This window comes from Schistocerca americana, chromosome 2 (assembly GCF_021461395.2).
Source record: "Schistocerca americana isolate TAMUIC-IGC-003095 chromosome 2, iqSchAmer2.1, whole genome shotgun sequence".
NCBI classification, from domain to species: Eukaryota; Metazoa; Arthropoda; class Insecta; order Orthoptera; family Acrididae; genus Schistocerca; species Schistocerca americana.
In genome coordinates, this window is record NC_060120.1 from 1,018,196,720 (window position 1) to 1,018,221,505 (window position 24,786).

General features: G+C 40.4%; 1 protein-coding gene across 1 annotated transcript in view; it reads left to right on the forward strand.

The window, feature by feature from the left end:
- The first annotated feature begins 22,939 nt into the window (after nucleotides 1-22,939).
- Nucleotides 22,940-24,786, forward strand: part of LOC124596543 (general odorant-binding protein 83a-like) — a 39,038-nt gene continuing 37,191 nt past the window's right edge. Inside the window, exon 1 of the mRNA XM_047135721.1 lies at nucleotides 22,940-23,077. Coding sequence (XP_046991677.1) covers nucleotides 23,006-23,077 — 72 coding nt within the window. The 5' untranslated portion in view covers nucleotides 22,940-23,005. The remainder of the gene's footprint in view (nucleotides 23,078-24,786) is intronic.

Here is a 24,786-nt window from a genome sequence, read left to right on the forward strand (position 1 = left end):
CAGAAATTGCATCTGGATTGAATACAAAACTTATAATACCAACTTCTGTCCAGGGGGAGAAACGTCTCAAACGGTGTGTGCTTCTAACTTTTCCTGTGACACCAGTAGCACTTTCCAGGGAAAACAGTAACCTTTGGAGCTTCACATTGACGAAGAAACACCGAAATTGCATCGGGATCGAAAACGAAAGGCACAATCCTGACTTCTGTCCAAGCGAAGTAACACATCAAACAGTCTGTGCTTTAGCCATACCTGTGAGTTCAGTAGCAGATTACGATGCACAGCTGCCGGTTTACTGTAACCCTTTGACCATCACATTGAAGATGAAACAATAAATAGCATCGGGATTGATTACACGAGTCACAACGCCGACTTCTGTCCAGGGCTTCAAACAGTCTGTGTTGGTACCTTTCCTGGGAGTCCAGTAGTAGATTCCGAAGAACGACTGAAGGTTTACTGTAACCCTTGCACCTTCACATTGACGAAGAAACACAACAATTGATTCAGGATTGGATACAAAATGCGCAATGCCGACTTCTATCCAGGCGGAGTAACACCTAAAACACTCTGTGCTTTGAACCTCTCCTGGGAGACCAGTATTAAATTCCAATGCACCACGACAGGATTACTGTAACCCTTGCACCTTTACATTTTCGATGAAACACAGAAATTGCAACGGGATTGAATACAAAAGGCATAACGCTGACTTCTTTCGACACGAAGTAACACTTCAAACAGTCTGTGCTCTGAACCTTTCTTGGGAGGCCAGTAGTAAATTCTGATGCAACACTGCAGGTTTACTGTAATCCTTGGAACTTCACATTGAAGATGAAACACAGAAACTGCATCGGAATTGAATACAAAAGTCACAATGCCGACTTCTGTCCAGGGCTTCAAACAGTCTATGTTGGTATCTTTCCTGGGAGACTAGTATTAGATTCCGATGCATCACTGAAGGTGTACAGTAACCTTTGGACCTTCACATTGACGATGAAACAAAGAAATTGCATCGGGATTGAACACAAAACACGCAATGCCGAATTCTGTCCATTGGGAGTAACGCTTCTAGAGATCTGTGCTTGTAACCTTTCCTGGGACACCAGAGCAGATTCCGATGCACCACTGCAGGTTAACTGTAACCCTTGGAGCTTCACATGGACGATGAAACAAAGAAACTGCATCGTGATTGAATTCGAAAGCCACAATGCCGACTTCTGTCAAGGGGGAGTAACGCTTCAAACAAGCTGTGCCCTGAACCGTTCCTGGGAGTCCAGTAGTAGATCCCGATGCACCACGGCTGGTTTACTGTAACCTACGGACCTTCCAGTTGACGATGAAACACAGAAATTGCGTCAGGATTGAATACAAAAGCCACAATGTCGACTTCTGTCCAGGGTAGTAATGCGTCAAACGGTCTGTGCTTGTAACTTTCTTGGGACACCAGTAGTACATTCTGATGCACAACTGCAGAATAACTGTAACACTTGGAGCTTCACATGACGATGAAACACAGAAAATGTATCGGGATTGAATACGAAAGGCACAATGCTGACTTCTGAACAAGCGAAGAAACGCTTCAAACAGTATATGTTTTGAGCCTTTCCTGGGAGACCAGTAGTAGATTCCGAAGCACCACTGAAGGTTTACTTTAGCCCTTGTATCTTCACATTGGCGATGAAACGCAGAAATTGCATCGGGATTTGGTTCAGAAGACATAATGCCGACTTCTGTATAGGGGGAGTAACGCATCAAACTGTCTGTGCTTTGAACATTTCCTGGGAGTCCACTCTTAAATTCCGATGCACCACGGCAGGTTTACTTTAACCCTTGGACCTTAACATTGACGATGAACACAGAATTTGAATCGGGATTCGATACAAAAGGCACAATTGCCATTCCGTCCAGGGGGAGTAACACTTCAAACAGTCTGTGGCCTGAACATTTCCTGGGAGTCCAATAGTAGATTCCGATGCACCACGGCAGATTTACTGTGTACCTTCGGACCTTCATATTGACGATGAAACACACAAATTGCATCTGGATGGAATTGAAAAGTCCCAGTACTGACTTCTGTCCAGGCGAAGTAACACTTCAAACAGACTGTGCTTTGAACCTTTCCTGGGAGTCCAATAGTAATTTACGATGCAACACTGCAGCTTTACTGTAACCCTTAGACCTTCACATTGATGATAAAACAGAAATTGCATAAGGATTGGATTCAAAAGGCACAATACTTCTGTCCAGGGGGAGTAACGCTTCAAACACTCTGTGCTTTGAACATTTTTTGGGAGACCAGTATTAGATTCCGATGCACCACTGCAGATTAAATGTAAACCTTGGAGCTTCAGATTGACGATGAAACTTAGAAATTGCATCGGGATTCGATACAAAAGGCACAATGCGGGCGTTGTGTCCATGGTGAGTAACGCCTCAAACTGTCTGTGTTTTGAACCTTTCCTGGGAGTCCATAATTAAATTTCGATACACCACGGCAGGTTTAATTTAACCCTTGGACCTTCACATTGAAGATGAAACACAGAAATTGCATTTGGATTGATTACAAAAGGCACAATTCCCACTTCCGTCCAGGGGGAGTAACGCTTCAAACAGTCTGTGCCCTTAACCTTTCCTGAGGGTCCAGTAGTCGATTTCGATGCACCACTGCAGGTTTACTGTAACCCTTGGACCTTCACATTGATGATGAGGGACAGAAATTGCATTGGGATTGGATACAAAAGGCACAATGATTTCTTCTGTCCAGGGGGAGTAAAGTCTCGAACAGTCGGTGCTTCACACGTTTCCTGGGAGACCAGTATTAGATTCCGATGCACCACTGCAGGTTTACTGTAACCTTTGGTACCTTCAAATTGAGGAAGAAACACAGAAGTTGCATCGGGATTAAATGTAAAAGGCACAATGCTGACTTTTGTCCAAGGGGAGAAACGCCTCAAACTCTCTGCGATTTGAATATTTATTGCGAGATCAGTATTAAATTCCGATGCACCACTGCAGGTTTACTGTAACCCTTGGCCCTTCACATTGACGATGAAGCACAGAAATTCGATCCAGAATGAATATGAAAGGCACAATGCCGACTTCTTCCCAGACGAAGTAATGTTCAAACAGTCTGTGATTTCAACCTCTCCTGGGAGTCCAGTAGTAGGTTCCGATGGACTACTGCAGGTTAATTGTAACCCGTGGAGGTTCATATTGACGAAGAAACACCGAAGTTGCATCGAAATTGAATACAAAAGGCGCAATGCCGACTTATGTCCGGTGGGAGTAGCACCTCATACACTCTGCGCTTTGAACCTGTCCTGGGAGACCAGTATTAAATTCCGATGCACCACGGCTGGTTTACTGTAATCCTTGGACCTTCACACTGACGATGACACACAGAAATTCCATCGGGATTGTATACAAAAGTCACAATGCGGACTTCTGCGCAGAGACAGTAACATTTCAAGCAGCCTGTGTGGAACCTTTCCTGGGAGTCCAGTAGTAGATTCCGATGCACTGATGCAGGTCGACTGTAACCCTTGGACCTTCACATTGTCGATAAAACACAGAAATTGCATCCGGATTGAATACAAGTGGCACAATGCCACTTCTGTCCAGGGGGAGTAACGCTTTAAGCGGTTTGTGCTTGTAACCTTTCCTGGGACGCCAGTAACAGATTGCGATGCACCACTGGAGGTTTACTCTAACTCTTGGGCCTTCACATTGGTGATGAAACACAGAAATTGCATTGGGATTGAACACAAAAGGCACGATGCCGACTTTTGTCTAGGGGGAGTAACGCTTCAAAAGGTCTGTGCTTTGAGCCTTCCCTGGGAGTCCAATGGTAGATTCCGATGCCCCAATGCAAATTTACTGTAACCCTTGGACTTTCACATTGACAGTGAAACACAGAAATTGCATCGGGATTGAATACAAATGGGGCAATGCCACTTCTGTCCAGGGGGAGTAACGCTTCAAACGGTTTGTGCTTTTAACCTTTCCTGGGAGTGTAGTAGTAGATTCCGATGCACCACTGCAGGTTTACTGTAACCTTTGGTCCTTCACATTGACAATGAAACACATAAATTGCATCAGGATTGGCTACAAAAAGCACAATGCCAACTTCTGTCCATGGTGAGTAACGCCTCAAACAGTCTGTGCTTTGAACCCTTCCTGGGAGTCCAGTATTAAATTCCGATGCACCACGTCAGATTTACTCTAACCCTTGGTCTTTCACATTGACGATTTTCACAGTAGATTCACTAAAGAGTGTTACTGATTGGATGTCGCTAAGTGAAACCTTCCCGTCTCCTCTATATCTCTTTTCCTGTTACGCAATAACCATCTCCTCTATATCTCATTTGTTACTCAACCTTCCCATCTACAGTATCCTACGAAACCTTTCCTTAGGATTTCTACTTCTTGCTTAATAATAACAAATCAAATCTTTGCTTTGAAATTAATTCTCTTTCTCAATTTCCAGATACAAATTTAACTGATGCTTATTAAAAGTTATTTTCTGATTATTTCGACGAAACATAGAATGTATCGTCGTCGTGGACCTCAGTCGTTATCTGCAATAACCAAAAACTGTTCCTTACCTATTTATCGCCATCTGACTGCTACTTCGAACTGTGACATGAATATACTTACTCTGTTTTACTCTACTCTATTAGCTCTTGGTGGGCTGTCATAATAAGTGGCTGTTTTATTACCATAGCTGATGTTATTCTTTAATAGCAAAGTTGACGTTATTCTTTAATTAATTTGACGGAAGTTATGTAATTCATAGTTAAACTTTTTCTTGACAACAATAAAGTTTTGCGAAATTTTACGTTGATGGTTTTTGAGATGGATTATAATAAGTAATGCAATATTGCTGGCAAAAATTAATTATACTCGAATGAAATGATTTTACAAACGTTCAAATGGGACTTACTCTTTACAATAATCTTACAACTAGCAATGCGCAAACATTACTTCAGTAATCTTGAGTTTCTCAAGAAATTAATTCAATAATATTAGTTCCTCTTATGATAATAGTTAGCTGATGTCTCTGTACATCCGTTTATAATCTCTTGTAAATCATAGCTAGTGGGTGACAGGCACACTGCTCCTCTCAACCTCTTGCTTCAGACCTGCTACCGATTCGCTTCACGTTTGGCTTACTACTGACTTCCTACGAACGCTAAAGTGCGGTCTCTCGTGCCAACAATTCTTTCTGGTGCAGACAATCCCTGCTACCATTACAAAATGTATCAATGCTCGGTCTTGCCTGCTCTTTTCTTAAAATGTATCTATACGCAGTCTCTTCCGCCCTTTTTAAAATTACATGAATGTGCGGTCTCTCTTGTCAACAATATTTTGGTGAAGAGATTCCCTGCTAGCACAATTCTTTCCAGCATGACAAATACTAATTGTTCCTACTTAATCCTATTCATAAAATATAAACATCCTTCATAAATTGTGGTTTGACGATAGACAATAGAAATATACACGTCTTACATAACCCTCCACTGGGTTTCCTTAAAATTTTCCTACGTCGTTAACTCATTTGGACGTGACGTAAGGAGAAAATTTGATTATAGAAATATGTGTATTAATAAGTAAGTTAATGATAGAATATTTTTTTCTACAAAGCACATACATATACTGTCATAAGAATTTAGTTTCCTAAGTCTAACAAAGAGAATATTCAAAAGAGTATACATAAAAATACACAAATAAGATGAGTCAGTAAGTTGGAAGTGTACATCAGGTAGTAAGAGTTATTTATATTTCTAATAGTAATGGATGGCAAAATTAGAACATAGTTTATGTTTCATTATAAATTGGCATCTATTAGTACCATATTCAAGGAAGGGAAAAAAAGGAATTGGGTAGCATGGTCAAAGCATTGGCAACTGTCTGTGAATGCACTCAAAAGTCCGTTTCTTTCCCTCACATAGCACAACACCAGGTTTCACCATGTGATTCCGTCGTCTCTTTGATCCATAGTTTTAGTGTAACCAAACACTAAGTTAACCGTCGAATTGCCTGAGTTGCCATAGCTACATCAGGTACAAGTTCCAACTCAAATTGTCCATTAGTAGTGATGGTGTGCATCTTGGTATGCAAGCACCTATTGACATACATCATGACTTGGTATGCCGACACCTCATAGAAAAGATCGTAGATTGAAGTAACGTGGGTCACTATTCACTTTGTTTGTGCTCCATAACCACGGGGATGCACAGGAATTAAGGTACAGGTATAATCATTTTGTCAAAAGTTTCGCGGATATTGTTGATACCGTTATTACCAAATTTTACATCATCTCTTTCCTCTGTGCTCATAAAAATTATCTTTACCGTATTCTTATTTTACGTTTAAAAGGACAAAATATGTCATCTTGTATGACTGTAGAAAAAGTTTATAGTTTTAAACAATTACATAAAAAACACATTTTCCATCTGTAGTGAATTCAGCCTACAATACATATTACATTACGTGACAGTAATTACATAAACAAATATTTCTGTAAGTGGAATTTAGTTTGTACATGTAGGCATCAACATTTTAAATAAAATAGACAAGTGCCTTTATACAAACTTTGTCACTTTCTGTGACTTGATCAGATACATTTCCTCTAAATAAATCATAATCTAGTGCTCATATAAATAATTACATAAAGACACTGTTATATTACTTCGCAGGTTGTAAATTCACATTTTTTTAATTATTTTGACAAACTATGTCACTTTCTGTGACTTCAGTATGTTCGGTAATGTGGTCGTCAGTTACGAGTCATATTGTCAGTCGACTATAAATTATGTTTAAGTTGTGTAGCACACATAGTCATTCTTATTTAAGAGAAAACATTTGTATTTTACGCAGAGTGGGAGTCAGTATGCTGACATTTGGCTTAATCTGTTTTTCCTATGTATGTATTTGATGTAAAAGATATCATGTTCAATGCAAAAAATTTTTTTTTTGAATAGCGAAGAAAGAAAGGAGAACCACTTGCATGAATATCAAGAGCTCAGATGGAAACCCAGTTCTAAGCAATGAAGGGAAAGCAGAAAGGTGGAAGGAGTATATAGAGGGTCTATACAAGGGCGATGTACTTGAGGGCAATGTTATAGAAATGGAAGAGGATGTAGATGAAGATGAAATGGGAGATATCATACTGCGTGAAGATTTTGATGGAGCACTGAAAGACCTAAGTTGAAACCAGGCCCCGGGAGTAGACAACATTCCATTACAACTACTGACAGCCTTAGGAGAGCCAGTCATGACAAAACTGTACCATCTGGTGAGCAAAATGTATGAGACAGGCGAAATACCCTCAGACTTCAAGAAGAATATAATAATTCCAATTCCAAAGAAAGCAGGCGTTGACAGATGTGAAAATTACCGAACTATCAGTTTAATAAGTCACGGCTCCAAAATACTAACGCTAATTCTTTACAGACGAATGGAAAATCTGGTAGAAGCCGACTTCGGCGAAGATCAGTTTGGATTCCGTAGAAATATGGGAACACGTGAGGCAATACTGACCATACGACTTATTTTAGAAGCCAGATTAAGAAAAGGCAAACCTACGTTTCTAGCATTTGTAGACTTGGAGAAGGCTTTTGACAATGTTGACTGGAATACTCTCTTTCAAATTCTGAAGGTGGCAGGTGTAAAACACAGGGAGCGAAAGGCTATTTACAATTTGTACAGGAACCAGATGGCAGTTAGAAGAGTCGAGGGACATGAAAGGGAAGCAGTGGTTGGGAAGGGAGTGAGATAGGGTTGTAACCTCTCCCCGATGTTGTTCAATCTGTATATTGAGCAAGCAGTAAAAGAAACAAAAGAAAAATTCGGAGTAGGTATTAAAATCCATGGAGAAGAAATAAAAACTTTGAGGTTCACCGATGACATTGTAATTCTGTCAGAGATAGCAAAGGACTTGGAAGAGCAGTTGAACGGAATGGACAGTGTCTTGAAAGGAGGGTATTAGATGAACATCAACAAAAGCAAAACGAGGATCGTGGAATGTAGTCGAATTAAGTCAGGTGATGCTGAGGGAATTAGATTAGGAAATGAGACACTTAAAGTAGTGAAGGAGTTTTGCTATTTGGGGAGCAAAATAACTGATGATGGTCGTAGTAGAGAGGATATAAAATGTAGACTGGCAATGGCAAGGAAAGCGTTCCTGAAGAGGAGAAATTTGTTAACATCAAGCATAGATTTAAGTGTCAGGAAGTCGTTTCTGAAAGTATTTGTATGGAGTGTAGCCATGTACGGAAGTGAAACATGGATGATAAATAGTTTGGACAAGAAGAGAATAGAAGCTTTTGAAATGTGGTGCTATAGAAGAATGCTGAAGATTAGATGGATAGATCACATAACTAATGAGGAGGTATTGAATAGAATTGGGGAGAAGAGGAGTTTGTGGCACAACTTGACTAGAAGAAGGGATCGGTTGGTAGGACATGTTCTGAGGCATCAAGGGATCACCATTTTAGTATTGGAGGACAGAGTGAAGGGTAAAAATCGTAGAGGGAGACCAAGAGTTGAATACACTAAGCAGATTCAGAAGGATGTAGGCTGCAGTACGTACTGGGAGATGAAGAAGCTTGCACAGGATAGAGTAGCATGGAGTGCTGCATCAAACCAGTCTCTGGACTGAATAGCACAACAACAACAACAGCGAAGTACATATAGTTAGCAGTTTAATGTGGTTTCTCCATCCGTAGTGCTGCGCTGCGCTGTGTCACCTGTTATCAAAATAAACCATTACTAAATTATATTCCTTACATACTAACATCTTCATTCCCCTCTCTCCTTTGTACCTCGTGGTATCTCTCTGCATAGCCTATAATAAAATGTTCATTGTAAATAATCATCAGCGCACGGCATGACTTCAATATCTCTCTGTATTGCCTATAGTAAAATACTCATGGTTAATAATCGTTAGCGCACGGCATGACTTCAACATCTCTCTGCATCTGGAAAATTGCGTCAGCTCTCGGCATGACCTGTAAAGCATTTATCCACATTTCTCCATATTCAATACTTATAATTAAAACTACTTTTATTTTGGTGAACTACGACAACAATGCTGCATGCGCAGGTTAAAGAATACATCTAATTGTTACTACTGTATGAAAATCATTTGTACGTGTTATACATTTACATTTAAAGTAGTCCTGTTAATTGATTCACTTACCTTACATAATGTGAAATAAATGTCCTGCGAGTACGCTTCTAAGACTGCTATTAATGTTCAGTGCAATTATCTACGGTCGAGTCGAGGTGACCTGTTGTGTCTGTAAATAACTCATTAGTAGCTCATTGTGTTCGGGCTTGCTGAAATGTGTCAAAATGCTCATTGATATACTGTGTCTATATGTATCCCTGTAAGAAGGTTTTTCTATTTTAAGAATTTCTTTATGTTTGACATATGACAGTTTCCTCTCGATTTTTTTTTTTTTTTTTTTTTTTTTTTGTTGTTGTTCTGAGTGTCTCAATGTGTACTACATTAGTGTGCGGAATATTTCGAATTGTATACGGCCCTGCATAAAGAAGTTCAAATTTTTTGCATCGGTTCTTCCCTTTATGTGACAGATGATGGGTACGGACTAGTACCTTATCGCCAATCTCGTACTTCCGTAATCTACTTACCTGCTTCTGCTGTCTCTTCCGACGATCTGCAGCTCGTTTAACGTTCGCTAGTGCCATGTCTGTTATCTCGCAATGACGAAGTCTACGCTTCTTTGGAAAAGTAATCATTTCAGTAAGTTTATTCGGTGTGTCTTTATTCGTCAGTGTTACAGTTGGTGAGAGCATCGTTGACTCATTAGGTATTGCATTTATTACTTCCTGAATCTGTGAAACGTATTCGTCCCATGTTGTATGCTTTCTGTGGCAATAAATTCTGCATAGTTTCCCGATCTCTTTCATTATTCTTTCTGACGGGTTAGAAGAACTGTGATATCTTGATATGTAAATTGGTGCTATGTTCTTACTCTCCAACATTTGTTTCCGTATGTCTGACCTAAATTGTGGTCCGTTATCTGAAATAACCTTCTGTACACGTCCTACTATTCATAGAAAATCTCTTACAAATGCTCTTGATACTTACCTAGCTGTTGCTTTCCTTAGAGGAGAAAATGTTACAAATTTGGATGTCAGTTCTATAGCTACTAGAATATAACTATAACTTTCACTTGTTCTGGGGATTTGACCGAAAAGATCTACTACTGCCATGTGTCTTAACTTAACCGGTATGATGGGATACAGTGGTGGAATATGTGATACTGTTTATGATTTAGCTTTCTGAAATATCTTGCGGGATGCTATAACTTAGCGAATGTGTTTTTCCATATTGTTGAAGTGACAATTTTGTCGAAGAATTAGAAAGCATTTCCTAGCTCCGTAATGTGCATAGCTTAGGTGCGTATACCGTATCAATTTGTTTCTGATCCCTTCTGGAATGCATAAAAGCCAATTGTTGCTGTCTGGGTACGAGCGAATAAACAAAATATTTTGATGTATAGTGTAATTATGTCTGATTTTTGCGTTGCTCTTGTCTCGCCAAAGCGTTACAATCTCTTTTAGAGATTCATCTTTTTGCTGTTCTCTCTCTATGTCCTGTAATGCTGATGATATAAAGTTTTCGAAAGCTAGTTTGATATACATAATACCATGGTTGTTGTGGCAGAAGGTATTTTCTTTCTCTAGTCGTTTATGGTGAATAGATCTCGACAGTGTGTCGGCAACAATATTCTGCGTGCCTGGAATGTGTACAACAGTAAAGTCGAACTCTTGTAGATATAATTTCCAACGGCTTAATCTATCATGCGTAAGTTTTGCTGATAATAAAAACTGGATTGCTCGGTGATCGGTATATACTGTGGTGTGTCTTCCATATAGATAATGACGGAATCTCTTAAATGCCCATACTACGCATAGCGTCTCTAATTCTGTTACAGAATAATTGCGCTCTGCTGGAAAAAGTATCCTGCTTGCAAACGCAATATGTTTAACGATTGTCTTACCGTCCTCCTCTACTTCTTGGAAAACATGTACTCCTAGTGCTGTAGTTGAACTATCTGTTGAAATGGAAAAGTTTTGTGTTGGTTCAGGATGTGATAACAAAGGTGTCCTTAGTAACGCTTCTTTCAAATTCTCGAATTCAGCTTCAGCGTCTTCATTCCGTGGCCAAATTGTGTTTTTACTTGTGAGCTGGTATAGCAAGGGTGTGTCTAATGCTTTATAATGAATGAATTTTCTAAAATAATTAATAGGGCCTCAAATGCTCCGAAGTTCCTTCTTATTTGTTGGCATGTCGATATCTTTCAATGCTTGCAATTTGTCGGAGTCTGGTGCAATACCTGTTTGTGAAATGATATGACCTAGAAATTTTATTGAGGCTTTTCCAAATTCGGATTTACGGAGGTTTATAGTTACACCGTTCTGCTCGAATGTATTCAGTAATTGTTGAAGGGTGTGGTTGTGCTGTTCCCAGTTTTCTGCTGCGATTAGAATGTCATCTACATATGTAGTAACTTTGTTTTTAAGATCCTGTGGGAGAATTGTATTCATGCCTCGTATAAAAGCTGCAGACGAAATCGTTAGTCCAAACGGAAGTTTACAAAATAGGAAACATTCACAAAAGCAAAGGAATGCCGTATACTTAAGGCAATTTGGATGCAACTGGATTTGCCAAAATCCTGATTTGAGATCGAGGGTGGTATACATAGAGGTGCCATGAAACTTTTGCAGTAACTCTTCTAACGTCTGTGGTCGGTCAGTTCCTGTAATGATTATTTTATTAACCTGACGTGAATCTAAAACTAAACGGAGTGATTCAACGATGTGTAATGGATTTATATATTGGCTTGCTGCTGGCTCAATTATACCCTGATCAATCATTGCTCGTAACTCTTTCTTAAGTGCTTCTGTGTGTATATGCGGGATTCGATAGTGTTTTGCTTTGAAAGTCTCGTGTGGTTTCACCTGAAATTCGTAAATAAATCCTGTCATCGTCCCTGGAACATTGTTAAAAACTGTTTTATGTTGCACAAGAATATTTTCTAACTCTGTGCGTTCTGCGCCGTCTTCTGCTATACTGTCTCCAGCCTTGCGTGTAATTGTCGCTAATACGTTATACTCCTGTTCCTCTGCCATGTCGTCATTATGTGTATTCGTGTATAGTGTGAGATAACAATCGTTATCTTTATAATCTGCAATAATCTCGATCCTGTGCATATTTTGTTCTTCTGAGGATACTGTGTTTTGAAATCTCACTATCACTTCACTGTCTTCCTTCTGTAATGTTAGGTATGACGATTTAAAGTCAATCTTTGCGTTGTACTGTACGAGAAAATTCATTCCTAATATTATATCAGTTGTTAAATGTGGAACTATCCAACAATTGCTTGGAAAGTTTGCCCTGCTAAAACAAACGTTAATTGTGTCTGTCTTTTGACTCCAATGCTTTTTCCTGGAAATGCTCCCTTAACTTTAGTTCTGTGTAACGGGAATGCTGGGTAATCATGATTGCTATTGCATCTGTTAAATGTGTCTTTGTTAATTAAGCACATTGGTGAGCCTGAATCAATTATTGCTGAAATATTTTGTGACTTTAAATTTATCTGGATTATTGGGTGGCATATAAGTTTTCTGCATGATCGGTTTTTCGTGTAACAATGTGTCTCGCACGTCGTCGAATGTAATGGCATTCTCTATCGTTATATTTTCTCTGTCCTTATCCATAGTGTCGTCATTTAGAGATTCATCACAGGCTATCTCTACTCATAAACGTTCTGACATTTCATTTTCTGTCGGGGAGTGTTGTGCGTTTTCTATGAGCTGTACTGTTCTACCGTTTTGATTATTAGCGTTAGGTAGCGGATGTAATCTTGTGATTGGTACATTCATACGATGACTTGGTTGGTGTGCACTGTTTGAATTTCTATGAAAATTATCATTGTAGAATGTCCTTTGCGGTCGGTGTTCGTTTTCTCTCCTTCTGTCGTTATAACTGTGGTTATACGGCGAGGTACGCGTGTTTCTCTGAAAAGGCTGTCTTTGTTCGTTTTGTGTATTTTGCGGCTGACCCGTGTAATTGTTTTCACCTGACGCATTTTCTACGCGATGAGTCACGTGAAAGTTAGACCGGTTCGGCATTTCCTGTCGTATATGTGTCGTGCAGGCATGGCTAGAGGATAAATGTAAGGCTGTAGAGGCTTATCTCACTAGGGGTAAGATAGATACTGCCTACAGGAAAATTAAAGAGACCTTTGATGAAAAGAGAACCACTTGTATGAATATCAAGAGCTCAGATGGAAACCCATTTCTAAGCAATGAAGTGAAAGCAGAAAGGTGGAAGGAGTATATAGAGGGTCTATACAAGGGCGATGTACTTGAGGGCAATGTTATAGAAATGGAAGAGTATGTAGATGAAGATGAAATGGGAGATATCATACTGCGTGAAGAGTGACAGAGCACTGAAAGACCTGAGTCGAAACAAGGTCCTGGGAGTAGACAACATTCCATTAGAACTACTGACAGCCTTAGGAGAGCCAGTCCTGACGAAACTCTACTATCTGGTGAGCAAGATGTATGAAACAAACGAAATACCCTCAGACTTCAAGAAGAATGTAATAATTCCAATCCCAAAGAAAGCAGGTGTTGACAAATATGAAAATTACCGAACTACCAGTTTAATAAGTCACGGCTGCAAAATACTAACGCGAATTCTTTACAGACGAATGGAAAAACTAGTCGAAGCCGACTTCGGGGAAGATCAGTTTGGATTCCGTAGAAATGTTGGACCACGTGAGGCAATACTGACCCTACGACTTATCTTAGAAGCTAGATTAAGAAAAGGCAAACCTACTTTTCTAGCATTTGTAGACTTAGAGAAAGCTTTTGACAATGTTGACTGGAATACTCTGTTTCAAATTCTGAAGGTGGCAGGGGTAAAATACAGGGAGCGAAACGCTATTTACAATTTATACAGAAACCAGATGGCAGTTATGAGAGTCGAGGGACATGAAAGGGAAGCAGTGGTTGGGAAGGGAGTGAGATAGGGTTGTAGTCTCTCCCCGGTGCTATTCAATCTGTATATTGAGCAAGCAGTGAAGGAAACAAAAGAGAAATTTGGAGTAGGTATTAAAATCCATGGAGAAGAAATTAAAACTTTGAGGTTCGCCGATGACATTGTAATTCTGTCAGAGACAGCAAAGGACTTGGAGGAGCAGTTGAATGGAATAGATAGTGACTTGAAAGGAGGGTATAAGATGAACATCAACAAAAGCAAAACGAGGATCATGGAATGTAGTCGGATTAAGTTGGGTGATGCTGAGGGGATTAGATTAGGAAATGAGACACTTAAAGTAGTAAAGGAATTTTGCTATTTAGGGGGCAAAATAACTGATGATGGTCGAAGTAGAGAGGATATAAAATGTAGACTGGCAATGGCAAGGAAAGCGTTTCTGAGGAAGAGAAATTTGTTAACATCGAGTATAGATTTAAATGTCAGGAAGTCATTTCTGAAAGTATTTGTATGGAGTGTAGCCATGTATGGAAGTGAAACATGGACGATAAATAGTTTGGACAAGAAGAGAATAGAAGCTTTTGAAATGTGGTGCTACAGAAGAATGCTGAAGATTAGATGGGTAGATCACATAACTAATGAGGAAGTATTGAATAGGATTGGGGAGAAGAGAAGTTTGTGGCACAACTTGACTAGAAGAAGGGATCGGTTGGTAGGACGTGTGTTGAGGCATCACGGCATCACCAATTTAGTATTGGAGGACAGCGTGGAGGGTAGAAATCGTAGAGGGAGACCAAGAGATGAATACACTAAGCAGATTCAGAAGGATGTAGGTTGCAGTAGGTACTGGGAGATGAAGAAGCTCGCACATGATAGAGTAGCATGGAGATCTGCATCAAACCAGTGTCAGGACTGAAGACCACAACAACAACAACATGTGTCGTGTTATTTAGACGGCTTTGTTGCTGTCTTGAATTGTAATGTACATTGTTGTTATAGTCCTGTTCATTAAATTCCTGTGTGTATTCTCGATTAAAGTTTTCATTTTCGCTGCGAAAGCGTTTATTATGATTGTTATTGCCAAATCGTGTTGGCTCAAAATTAGCATTGTTTGTCTGGTTTGCGTTATGTCGTGAAAAGTTCTTATTATCAAACGCATAATCTGCCTGGTGTACCTCTAGCAATTGCAGGATGTCTCTAAATGCGTACACGCTGTTCTTTTGCTGGCCTGTTATTAATGACACTTTTAATGCTCTGGGTAGTTTTGAAATACACAGCTGTATTAATGCGGATTGACTGTATGGCTCATTGAAATATTGGTTTTGTTCAACCACATACTCGAAAAATTGTGTGATTGTTGGGAAAGTAGAATTCACGAAATTTGGCAGACTAATTAGCAGATCTTTAATGCTACTCTGTGTGGTATCTGACCAATATGCTGCTAGAAATGCTTCCTGGAATGCTTCTACTGAAAAACACTATCTAGCAGTTTGTCGCATTCTTCTCGCTGGTTCCCCTTCAAGAAAACTAATAATAAATTCTAGCTTATGTTGAACTGGCCATGATGGTGGGAGTGCCGCATTGAATTGTTGGATCCAGTCCGGTGGATGTATTTGCGTCCTGTCGTTTTTAAATGTTTTAAACTTTCTCACTGAAAGGAAATGCTTGTGGTCGAAACCGTCATGTCTTTGTGTGTAATTATTTTCGTAATGTTGTGAATATGAATTTATGTGTCTTTCTGCCTGGTTAAGATCTCTTACTCTCTGAAGTCTACCGACATTATATCTATTGTGCATCTGAGGCATGTCGTAATGGTGTGTGTTCTGTGGGAATTGATTGTTTGCAGTTGTTTCTTGTGTGTCAGCTATCCCTTGCTGTAAAGAATTGATTTTGTGAAGTAACAAATTATTACGTTATTCTAGGTCTGCGATTGCTTGTTGCACATTTGTAATTTGAGTATCTTTACTATTAGAAATCTATCGAACTGAGACTGGTGTAGTTTCATCTGATTTACTATCATTGTTAGTATCTAAGAGGTCTATTCTTGTAGTGAGTTCGTTGATGTTTTCTGTCAGTTCGTATCGTAATTTACGATTTCTTTTGGTTACTTTCTTAAAATCTGCTTTCAAGTTTTCTGGGTCTTGATTGATTTCTGTGTGTTCTATTTTGTCAGTTAGTGTCTGGACTTCTTCTGTTAATTTATCCCTAATATTCTGGATATCAATGTCTGTAGAAATTTTCGCCTCAATTGCGTGTGATTTCCGCGAGCCTCTCTTGTATTTGAATATTTGTCTTCTTAACCGTTTCGATTTCTTCCGAAATCGAGTGTATGTGATTGTCCACGTAAGTTTTTCCCTGAGCAAACACTTTCTTTTTGTCGTCCTGTCGCTGTTTATTAATTGTTTGTAATATTCTTTTCGTTCTTTATCCTGCGATCGCACCAGTTTGTGGAGACGTATCAAACAGTTTTCTGTGTGATTGTTAAAACGTTCATCAATGTGAGCGTTTTGTTTAGAGAAGTTCTCTGTCATTGTTTCTCGTATGCTACCGCGAATGCTTCTTGTTGACATGTTATTTCTTGAATCTTGGCGTGTAATTCTCGGTTTGATTGTGAACATTTTTCAGCGACTACCTTGATTTCGTTTTTTAGGTCTGCTGATTCTTGTGCCCTTCTGTTAAAGTTTTGATTCAAGTCTTGTCTCATTTGTAGCAAAAATGCCATTATTGGATCCGTTTCGGATTGACTTATGTGTGTATTTGTATTCGTTGTTAAAGGTTGTACATCTGTGTTCATTTGAACATCCTCAGACGATTGTAATCGTGTCAACTTTTCCATGGTTTCGGAATTTTTGTCAATAAAACTGTGGTATCTGCTACACAGATTGTGTTGCTGTGTACCGTTTGAATCTGTTTCGGCACGTAATGGAGCCACACTGTTTGACTGCATTATAGTAGTTTCGTTACTGAAACTATTGTCTGTGCTACGCGTAATTTGTGGCTGTGTAGCGTCTGTTATATTTAAAAACAAATTATTTTGAATTAATGTCTCATTATCAGTTGGCATTTCTGAAGTTGATTGCTCGTTAAAAGATTCCACATTATTACTACTCTCGAATGTCTGTTCACCTAACGTTTCACTGTCGGGTTTTTCACAGTTCTATTCCTGAAAAGAATTTCTCGTCAGTATTTTCTACACTTTTATCACTTTGAGAACGAGTAATTATTCTGCGGGACATTGTCTATAATTAGCACACGCAACAAAATATATCACTGTTTAACGCGGATTCAACACTGAACAAACACTTTTCAGCGCAGAATCAATAGAGCAAACAGAATTGCCGATTGGCTGTGAATTAAAGGTATACAGTTTAGTATAAGCGTTGGGCCACTTAACACCAGCTTATTCATACAATTGTCAGAGTCAGTATATTCATTTTCACAGTAGATTCACTAAAGAGTCTTACTGATCGGATGTCACTTAAGTGAAACCTTCCCGTCTCCTCTATATCTCTTTTCTTGTTACGCAATAACCGTCTCCTCTATATCTCATTTGTTACTCAACCTTCCCATCTACAGTATCCTACGAAAACTTTCCTTAGGATTCCTACCTCATGCTTAATAATAACAAATGAAATCTTGGCTTTGAAATTAATTCTTTTTCTCAATTTCCGCATACAAATTTAACTGATGCTTATTAAAAGTTATTTTCTGATTATTTCGTCGAAACATAGAATGTATCGTCGTCGTGGCCCTCAGTCGTTATCTGTAATAACCAGAAACTGTTCCTTACCTTTTTTACTGTTACTGGATCGCCATCTGACTACTACTTCGAACTGTGACATGAATATACTTACTCTGTTTTACTATACTCTTATTACCTCTTGGTGGGCTGTCATAATAAGTGGCTGTATTTATCACCAAAGCTGACTTTATTCTTTAATTAATTTGACGGAAGTTACGTAATTCATAGTTAAACTATTTCTTGACAACAATAAAACTTTGCGAAGTTTTACGTTGATGGTTTTTGCGATGGATTATAATCAGTAATGCAATATTGCTGGCAAAAATTAATTATATTCTGAATGAAATGATTTTACAAACGTTTAAATAGGACTAACTTTTTACAATAATCTTACAACTAACAATGCGCAAACATAACTTCAGTAATCTTGAGTTTCTCAAGAAATTAATTCAATAATATTAGTTCCTCTTACGATAATAGTTAGCTGATGTCTCTGTACATCCGTTTATAATCTCTTGTAAATCATAGCTAGTGGGTGGCAGGCACACCGCTCCTCTCAACCTCTCCCTTCAGACCTGCTACCGACTCCCTTCACATCCGGCTTACTACTGACTTCCTACGAACGCTAAAGTGCGGTCTCTCGTGCCAACAATTCATTCTGGTGCAGACAATCCCTGCTACCATTACAAAATGTATCAATGCGCGGTCTTTCCCGTTCTTTTCTTAAAATGTATCCATACGCGGTCTCTACCACTCATTTTAAAATTATATCAATATGCGGTCTCTCTTGTCAACAATACTTTGCAACAGACATTCCCTGCTACCACAATACTTTCCAACATGACAAATATTAATTATTCCTACTTAATCCTATTTATAAAATATAAACATCCTCCACAAATTGTGGTTTGACAATAGTCAATAGAAATATACACGTCTTACACCAGTATTAGATTCCAATGCACCACTGCAGGTTTACTGTAACCCTTGGACCTTCACATTGACGATGAAACACAGAAATTGCATCGGGATTGGATACAAAAGGCACAATTCCGACTTCTGTCCAGGGGGAGTAACGCTACAAATGGTCTGTGCTTTGCACCTTTCCTGGGAGTCCAGTATTAAATTCCGATGCAACACGACAGATTTATTGTAACCCCTGGAAATTCACATTGACGATGAAACACAGAAATTGCATCGGGATTGAAAATGAAAGGCACAATGCTGACTTCTGTCCAGGCGAAGTATCGCTTCAAACAGTCTGTGCATTGAACCGTTCCTGGAAATCCAGTAGCAATTTCCGATGCACCACTGCACGTTTACTGTAACCCTTGGACCTTCACATTGATGATGTAACATAGAAATTGCATCGGGATTGGATACAAAAGGCACAATGCCGACTTCTGTCCAGGGGGAATAACGCCGCAAACAGTCTGTGCATTGAACCTTTCCTGGGAGACCAGTATTAAATTCCGATGCACCACGGCAATTTTACTGTAACCTTCGGACCTTCACATTGACGATGAAACACAGAAACTGCATCGGGATTGAATACAAAAGTCACAATGCCGACTTCTGTCCAGGCGCAGTAACGTTTCAAACAGTCTGTGCTTGTATCCTTTCCTAGGACAGCAGTAGCAGATTCCGATGCACCACTGCAGGCTTACTGTAACCCTTGCACCTTCACATTGACGATGAAACACAGAAATTGTATCGGGATTGAATACAAAAGTCACAATGCCGACTTCTGTCCAGGGGGAGTAACGCTTCAAACGGTCTGTGCTTTGAACATTTCCTGGGAGTCCAGTATTAAATTCCAATGCACCACGGCAGGCTTACTTTAACCCTTGGACCTTTATATTGAAAATGAAACACAGAAATTGCATCGGGATTGAATACAAAAGGCACAATGCCCACTTCTGTCCAGGGGGAGTAACGCTTCAAACAGTTTGTGCTTTGAACCTTTCCTGGGAGTCCATAGTAGATTCCGATGCACCACAGCAGGTTTACTGTAACCCTTCGACCTTCACATTGACGATGAAACACAGCAATTGCATCGGGATTGAATACAAAAGGCAAAATGCCAACTTCTGCCCATGGGGGAGTAACACTTCAAACAGACTGTGCTTTGACCTTTTTCTGGGAGTCCAGTAGTAGAGTCCGATGCACCACTGCAAGTTTACTGTAACCCTTGGACCTTCACATTGAAGATGAAACACAGAAATTACATCGGGATTGAATACAAAAGGCACAATGCCGACTCCTGTCCATGGGGGAGTAACGCTTCAAATGGTCTGTGCTTGTAACCTATGCTGGGGGACAGCAGTAGCAGATTCGGATGCACCAATGCAGGTTTACTGTAAATCTTGGACCTTGATATAGACGATGAAGCACAGAAATTGCATCAGGATTGTACAAGCGAAGGGTGGGGACACCCAACATTAATGTCTAATAATACTTTCGATTAGGGAGTTTAACCCTTTCAGACCTGGTTTTTTTCCGGAAGCAGGAAAAATTTTCTTTATGTAGTGATATTTCATAATTTTAAATGGAAGATTTATAAAAAATATGTACTCGTTTTCAAAATACACTTTGTATACTTGGCTTTATTTTATGAAGTTAAATAACTAATTACCTGGAACCGCGCGGCTGCTATGGTTGCCGGTTCGAATCCTGCCTCGGGCATGGACGTGTGTGATGTCCCTAGGTTAGTTAGGTTTTAGTAGTTCTAAATTGTAGGGGATTGATGAACTCAGACGTTAAGTCCCATAGTGCTCAGAGTCATTTGAACCATTTTTGAACTAATCACCTAATATTCTCTATTATAACAAATAGTAAAGCGATCATTCAATAATTAGCTCGCAAAACGTCAATAACAATATTCAATTATGCAGTGCACTGTAGCGAGCCAACTACAACCGTGCATTGTGGTGGTCACGACCTACTGCACACTGCTCCACTGACTTGCTGATATTTTCATATTGATGCCCAACAGTTGGCATCATTTGCGCATCATAAAAACTTTGAACATTTACAGAAGTGTACCTCGGGTTTCCATAGGGAAAAAAATACTTTTGTTGCAGCTAAGACAGTAAAATTTAATGTACACAGTTCAAGCCAGACGATCTGAGAGGGTGAAATTATTCAATTTTCAGAAAGCGTAGTAAATTCAAAAGGACAGTATTAAACTAGAGGAACAAAATGGGTATTAGCAGGTTACAAGCCAGCCGATGTGGCCGAGCGGTTCTAGGCAGTTCAGTCTGAAAGCGCACGACCGCTACGGTCACATGTTCGAATCCTGCCTCGGGCATGGATGTGTGTGCTGTCCTTAGGTTAGTTAGGCTTAAGTAGTTCTACGTTTTAGGGGACTGATGACCTCAGATGTTACACTACTGGCCACTAAAATTGCTACACCACGAAGATGACGTGCTGCAGACGCGAAATTTAACCGACAGGAAGAAGATGCTGTGATATGCAAATGATTAGCTTTTCAGAGCATTCACACAAGGTAGGCGCCGGTGGCGACATCTACAACGTGTTGACATGAGGAAAGTTTCCAACCGATTTCTGATATCAGCAGTTGACCGGCGTTGCGTCGTGATACGTTGTTGTGATGCCTCGTGTAAGGAGGAGAAATGCGTACCATCACGTTTCCGACTTTGATAAAGGTCAGATTGTAGCCTATCGCGATTGCGGTTTATCGTATCGCGACATTGCTGCTCGCGTTGGTCGAGATCCAATGATTGTTAGCAGAATATGGAATCGGTGGGTTCAGGAGGGTAATACGTAACGCCGTGAGGTTCCCAACGGCCTCGTATCACTATCAGTCGAGATGACAGGCATCTTATCCGCATCGCTGTAACGGATCGTGCAGCCACGTCTCGATCCCTGAGTCAACCGATGGGTACGTTTGCAAGACAACAACCATCTACACGAACAGTTCGACGACGTTTGCGGCAGCTTGGACTATCAGCTCGGAGACCACGGCTGCGGTTACCCTTGACGCTGCGTCACAGACAGGAGCGCCTACGATGGTGTACTCAACGACGAACCTCGGTGCACGAATGGCAAAACGTCATTCTTTCGGATGAATCCAGGTTAAGTTTACAGCATCCGTGTTTGGCGACATCGCCGTGAACGCACATTGGATACGTGTATTCGTCATCGCCATACTGGCGTATCACCCGGCATGATGGTATGGGGTGCAATTGGTTACACGTCTCGGTCACCTCTTGTTCGCATTGATGGCACTTTGAACAGTGGACGTTACATTTCAGATGTGTTACGACTCGTGGCTCTACCCTTCATTCTATCTCTGCAAAACCCTACATTTCAGCAGAATAATGCACAATCGCATGTTGCAGTTCCTGTACGCGCATTTCTGGATACAGAAAATGTTCGACTGTTTCCCTGGCCTGCACATTCTCCAGATCTCCCACCAATTAAAATCGTCTGGTCAATGGTGGCCATGCAACTGGCTCGTCACAATACGCCAGTCACTACTTTTGACGAACTGTGGTATCGTGTTGAAGCTGCACGGGTAGCTGTACCTGTACACGCCATACAAGCTCTGTTTGACTCAATGCCCAGGCGTATCGAGGCCGTTATTACGGCCAGAGGTGGTTGTTCTGGGTACTGATTTCTCAGGATCTATGCACTCAAATTGCGTGAAAATGTAATCGCATGTCAGTTATAGTATGATATATTTGTCCAATGAATACCCGTTTATCTTCTGCGTTTCTTCTTGGTCTAGCAATTTTAATGGTCAGTAGTGATAAGTGCCATAGAACTCGGAACCATTTTGAACCATTTTGAGCAGGTTACAATGACAGCAGGGTGATGTTTCGTAAACTCATAAATGCAAGAATGTTGCAAAAAGTCTGTACGCTAAGAACTTTGTTTCCGAGGAGCAATTTGATGTCTCATAAGTTCACTTCTGTTCTTGGACAGAATGTCGTCAGTCTCTGTGTGAAAAAAATTGCGTGTTTCCATGAGCTTAGCTGCGGAGGTGGAAGGGCGTCGAGGACAGCGCGTCCTAAAGACCCAGTGGTAGCCTGTGTTTTTGAGAGCCGCTAATGCGGGCTTGGCCAAGTGCAAATCCGGGAAGCGAGGCTGCCAAGGACGTGCAGACGTCGATGACGATCATTAGCCGGCGAGTTGCCGCCCCCGAGCCTTTTTAAAAGTGTCGCGCAGTTGTAGAGCCGACAGCACATCACCATCACACCACAATGAAAGCACACGCGGCGTCGCTGGCAGCGGCTACGGTGGTGATACTGCTCCTGGTAGCGGCGGTGGTCCGGGTGAGTACCGAGCGCAGTAGCCGGCGAGTACCATGGTACCTACCGTGTGCACAATCTTGTAACTCGATGTCCGCCTCCGTAGCGCAGCGGTAGCGCTAGGGGGCCCGGGTTCGATTCCCGGCAGGGGTTGGGTGTTGTGTGTTCTTCATCATCACTGACACACTAATCGCCGAAGTGGCGTCAACTATAAAGACTTGCAGTACGGCGGCCGAACCCCGAAGGGGATATCCCGGCCAATAAACGCCATACGATCATTTCATTTTGTAACTACATTACTGGCTGTTAAAATTGCTACACCAAGAAGAAATGCAGATGATAAACGGGTATTCATTGGACAAATATATCATACTAGAACTGACACGCGATTACATATTCACGCAATTTGGGTGCATAGATCCTGAGAAATCAGTACCCAGAACAACCACCTCTGGCCGTAATAACGGCCTTGATATGCCTGGGCATTGAGTCAAACAGAGCTTCGTTGGCGTGTACAGGTACAGCTGTCCATGCAGCTTCAACACGATACCACAGTTCATCAAGAGTAGTGACTGGAAAGAAATGCAGTATATTCAGCTGCTTTTCTTTCAAGAAAATGATTTAAAAGTCGGTATTACGCAGATCGGAAGTGGAACTTTTTTGTGACTTCTCAGTAGTCGCCACTCGTCTTCCAAAATATTAAAAATAATCCATACCTCCAGGGCTAGCACCCCCCCCCCCCCCCCCCCCCCCTCCAACAAACTATCGTATGGGCACCCTTGGCGAAAGGGATGGGAAAAAGCGACCGGTCGAAACAGGCACCGGTATTTCAGTTACGAAAACTCGGTATTTTTCGGTAGTTGTTTGGCCATCGTTATAACATGTGTTTTTTATTTTATAATAACAACTGGGTAAAAATACCGAAATATCAGTTAGACATAGCAGCAGTTCTGAAATTTTTGGTTTCGAAATAAACCTTTTTTTAAAAAAAAAACAGTAGTTTTTATTGCTAAAATTTCCATTCATTTGAAATATTGCGTTATAATACAAAATGGTAAAAGCGGTCAATGCCTTTTTGATAATAATGACGACAGAAACTAGCAACGGAACACACGCCATAAGAACTGGTACAGCTTTGCTGTGAGTGACTATAACGTATTTGTTACCATGTGGCGTGGCCTACTAGCGGATACGCGAGTACATGCATTTTTCCATCTGGACTATTAGCTGGCTTCTGACTGTCGTCGTTCGGACATCAGTTGTATTGCAGAGTGACATCATCTCTAGTCTGGAACTATTTTACGAAGTGCAGTATCAATGAAGTACAATCCTCCATTTCCTTTCAAAAATTAAAAATGGGAGGAGCCACAACAAACTTGCGACATCATATGAAGAGAATAGTTCATAGTTTACGATAAAAATAGAAAGCGGCTGATCTGCTGCCTGTCTCTACATAACAGGATTTTATCCACTTGTTGCCCTTGAAATCGAACAAATTAACTCGGAGAAACCTGTTTTCACCCTTTAGTACTGACCTCATAATGCCCAGTGGTACGACACCTGATTAAAACGTGATTTTTGAGCAGAGTTTCAAAAAATTAGAATCAGTAGGAGAATACAGGTGACTTTTTCTAGTATTCAATCACTTTTCGAAAAAAAACGGTGGGCCGACTAAATTTTGTTTTATTTGCCTATTTAATTTAATGTTTTTGATTCTACTCATCACGAAACTA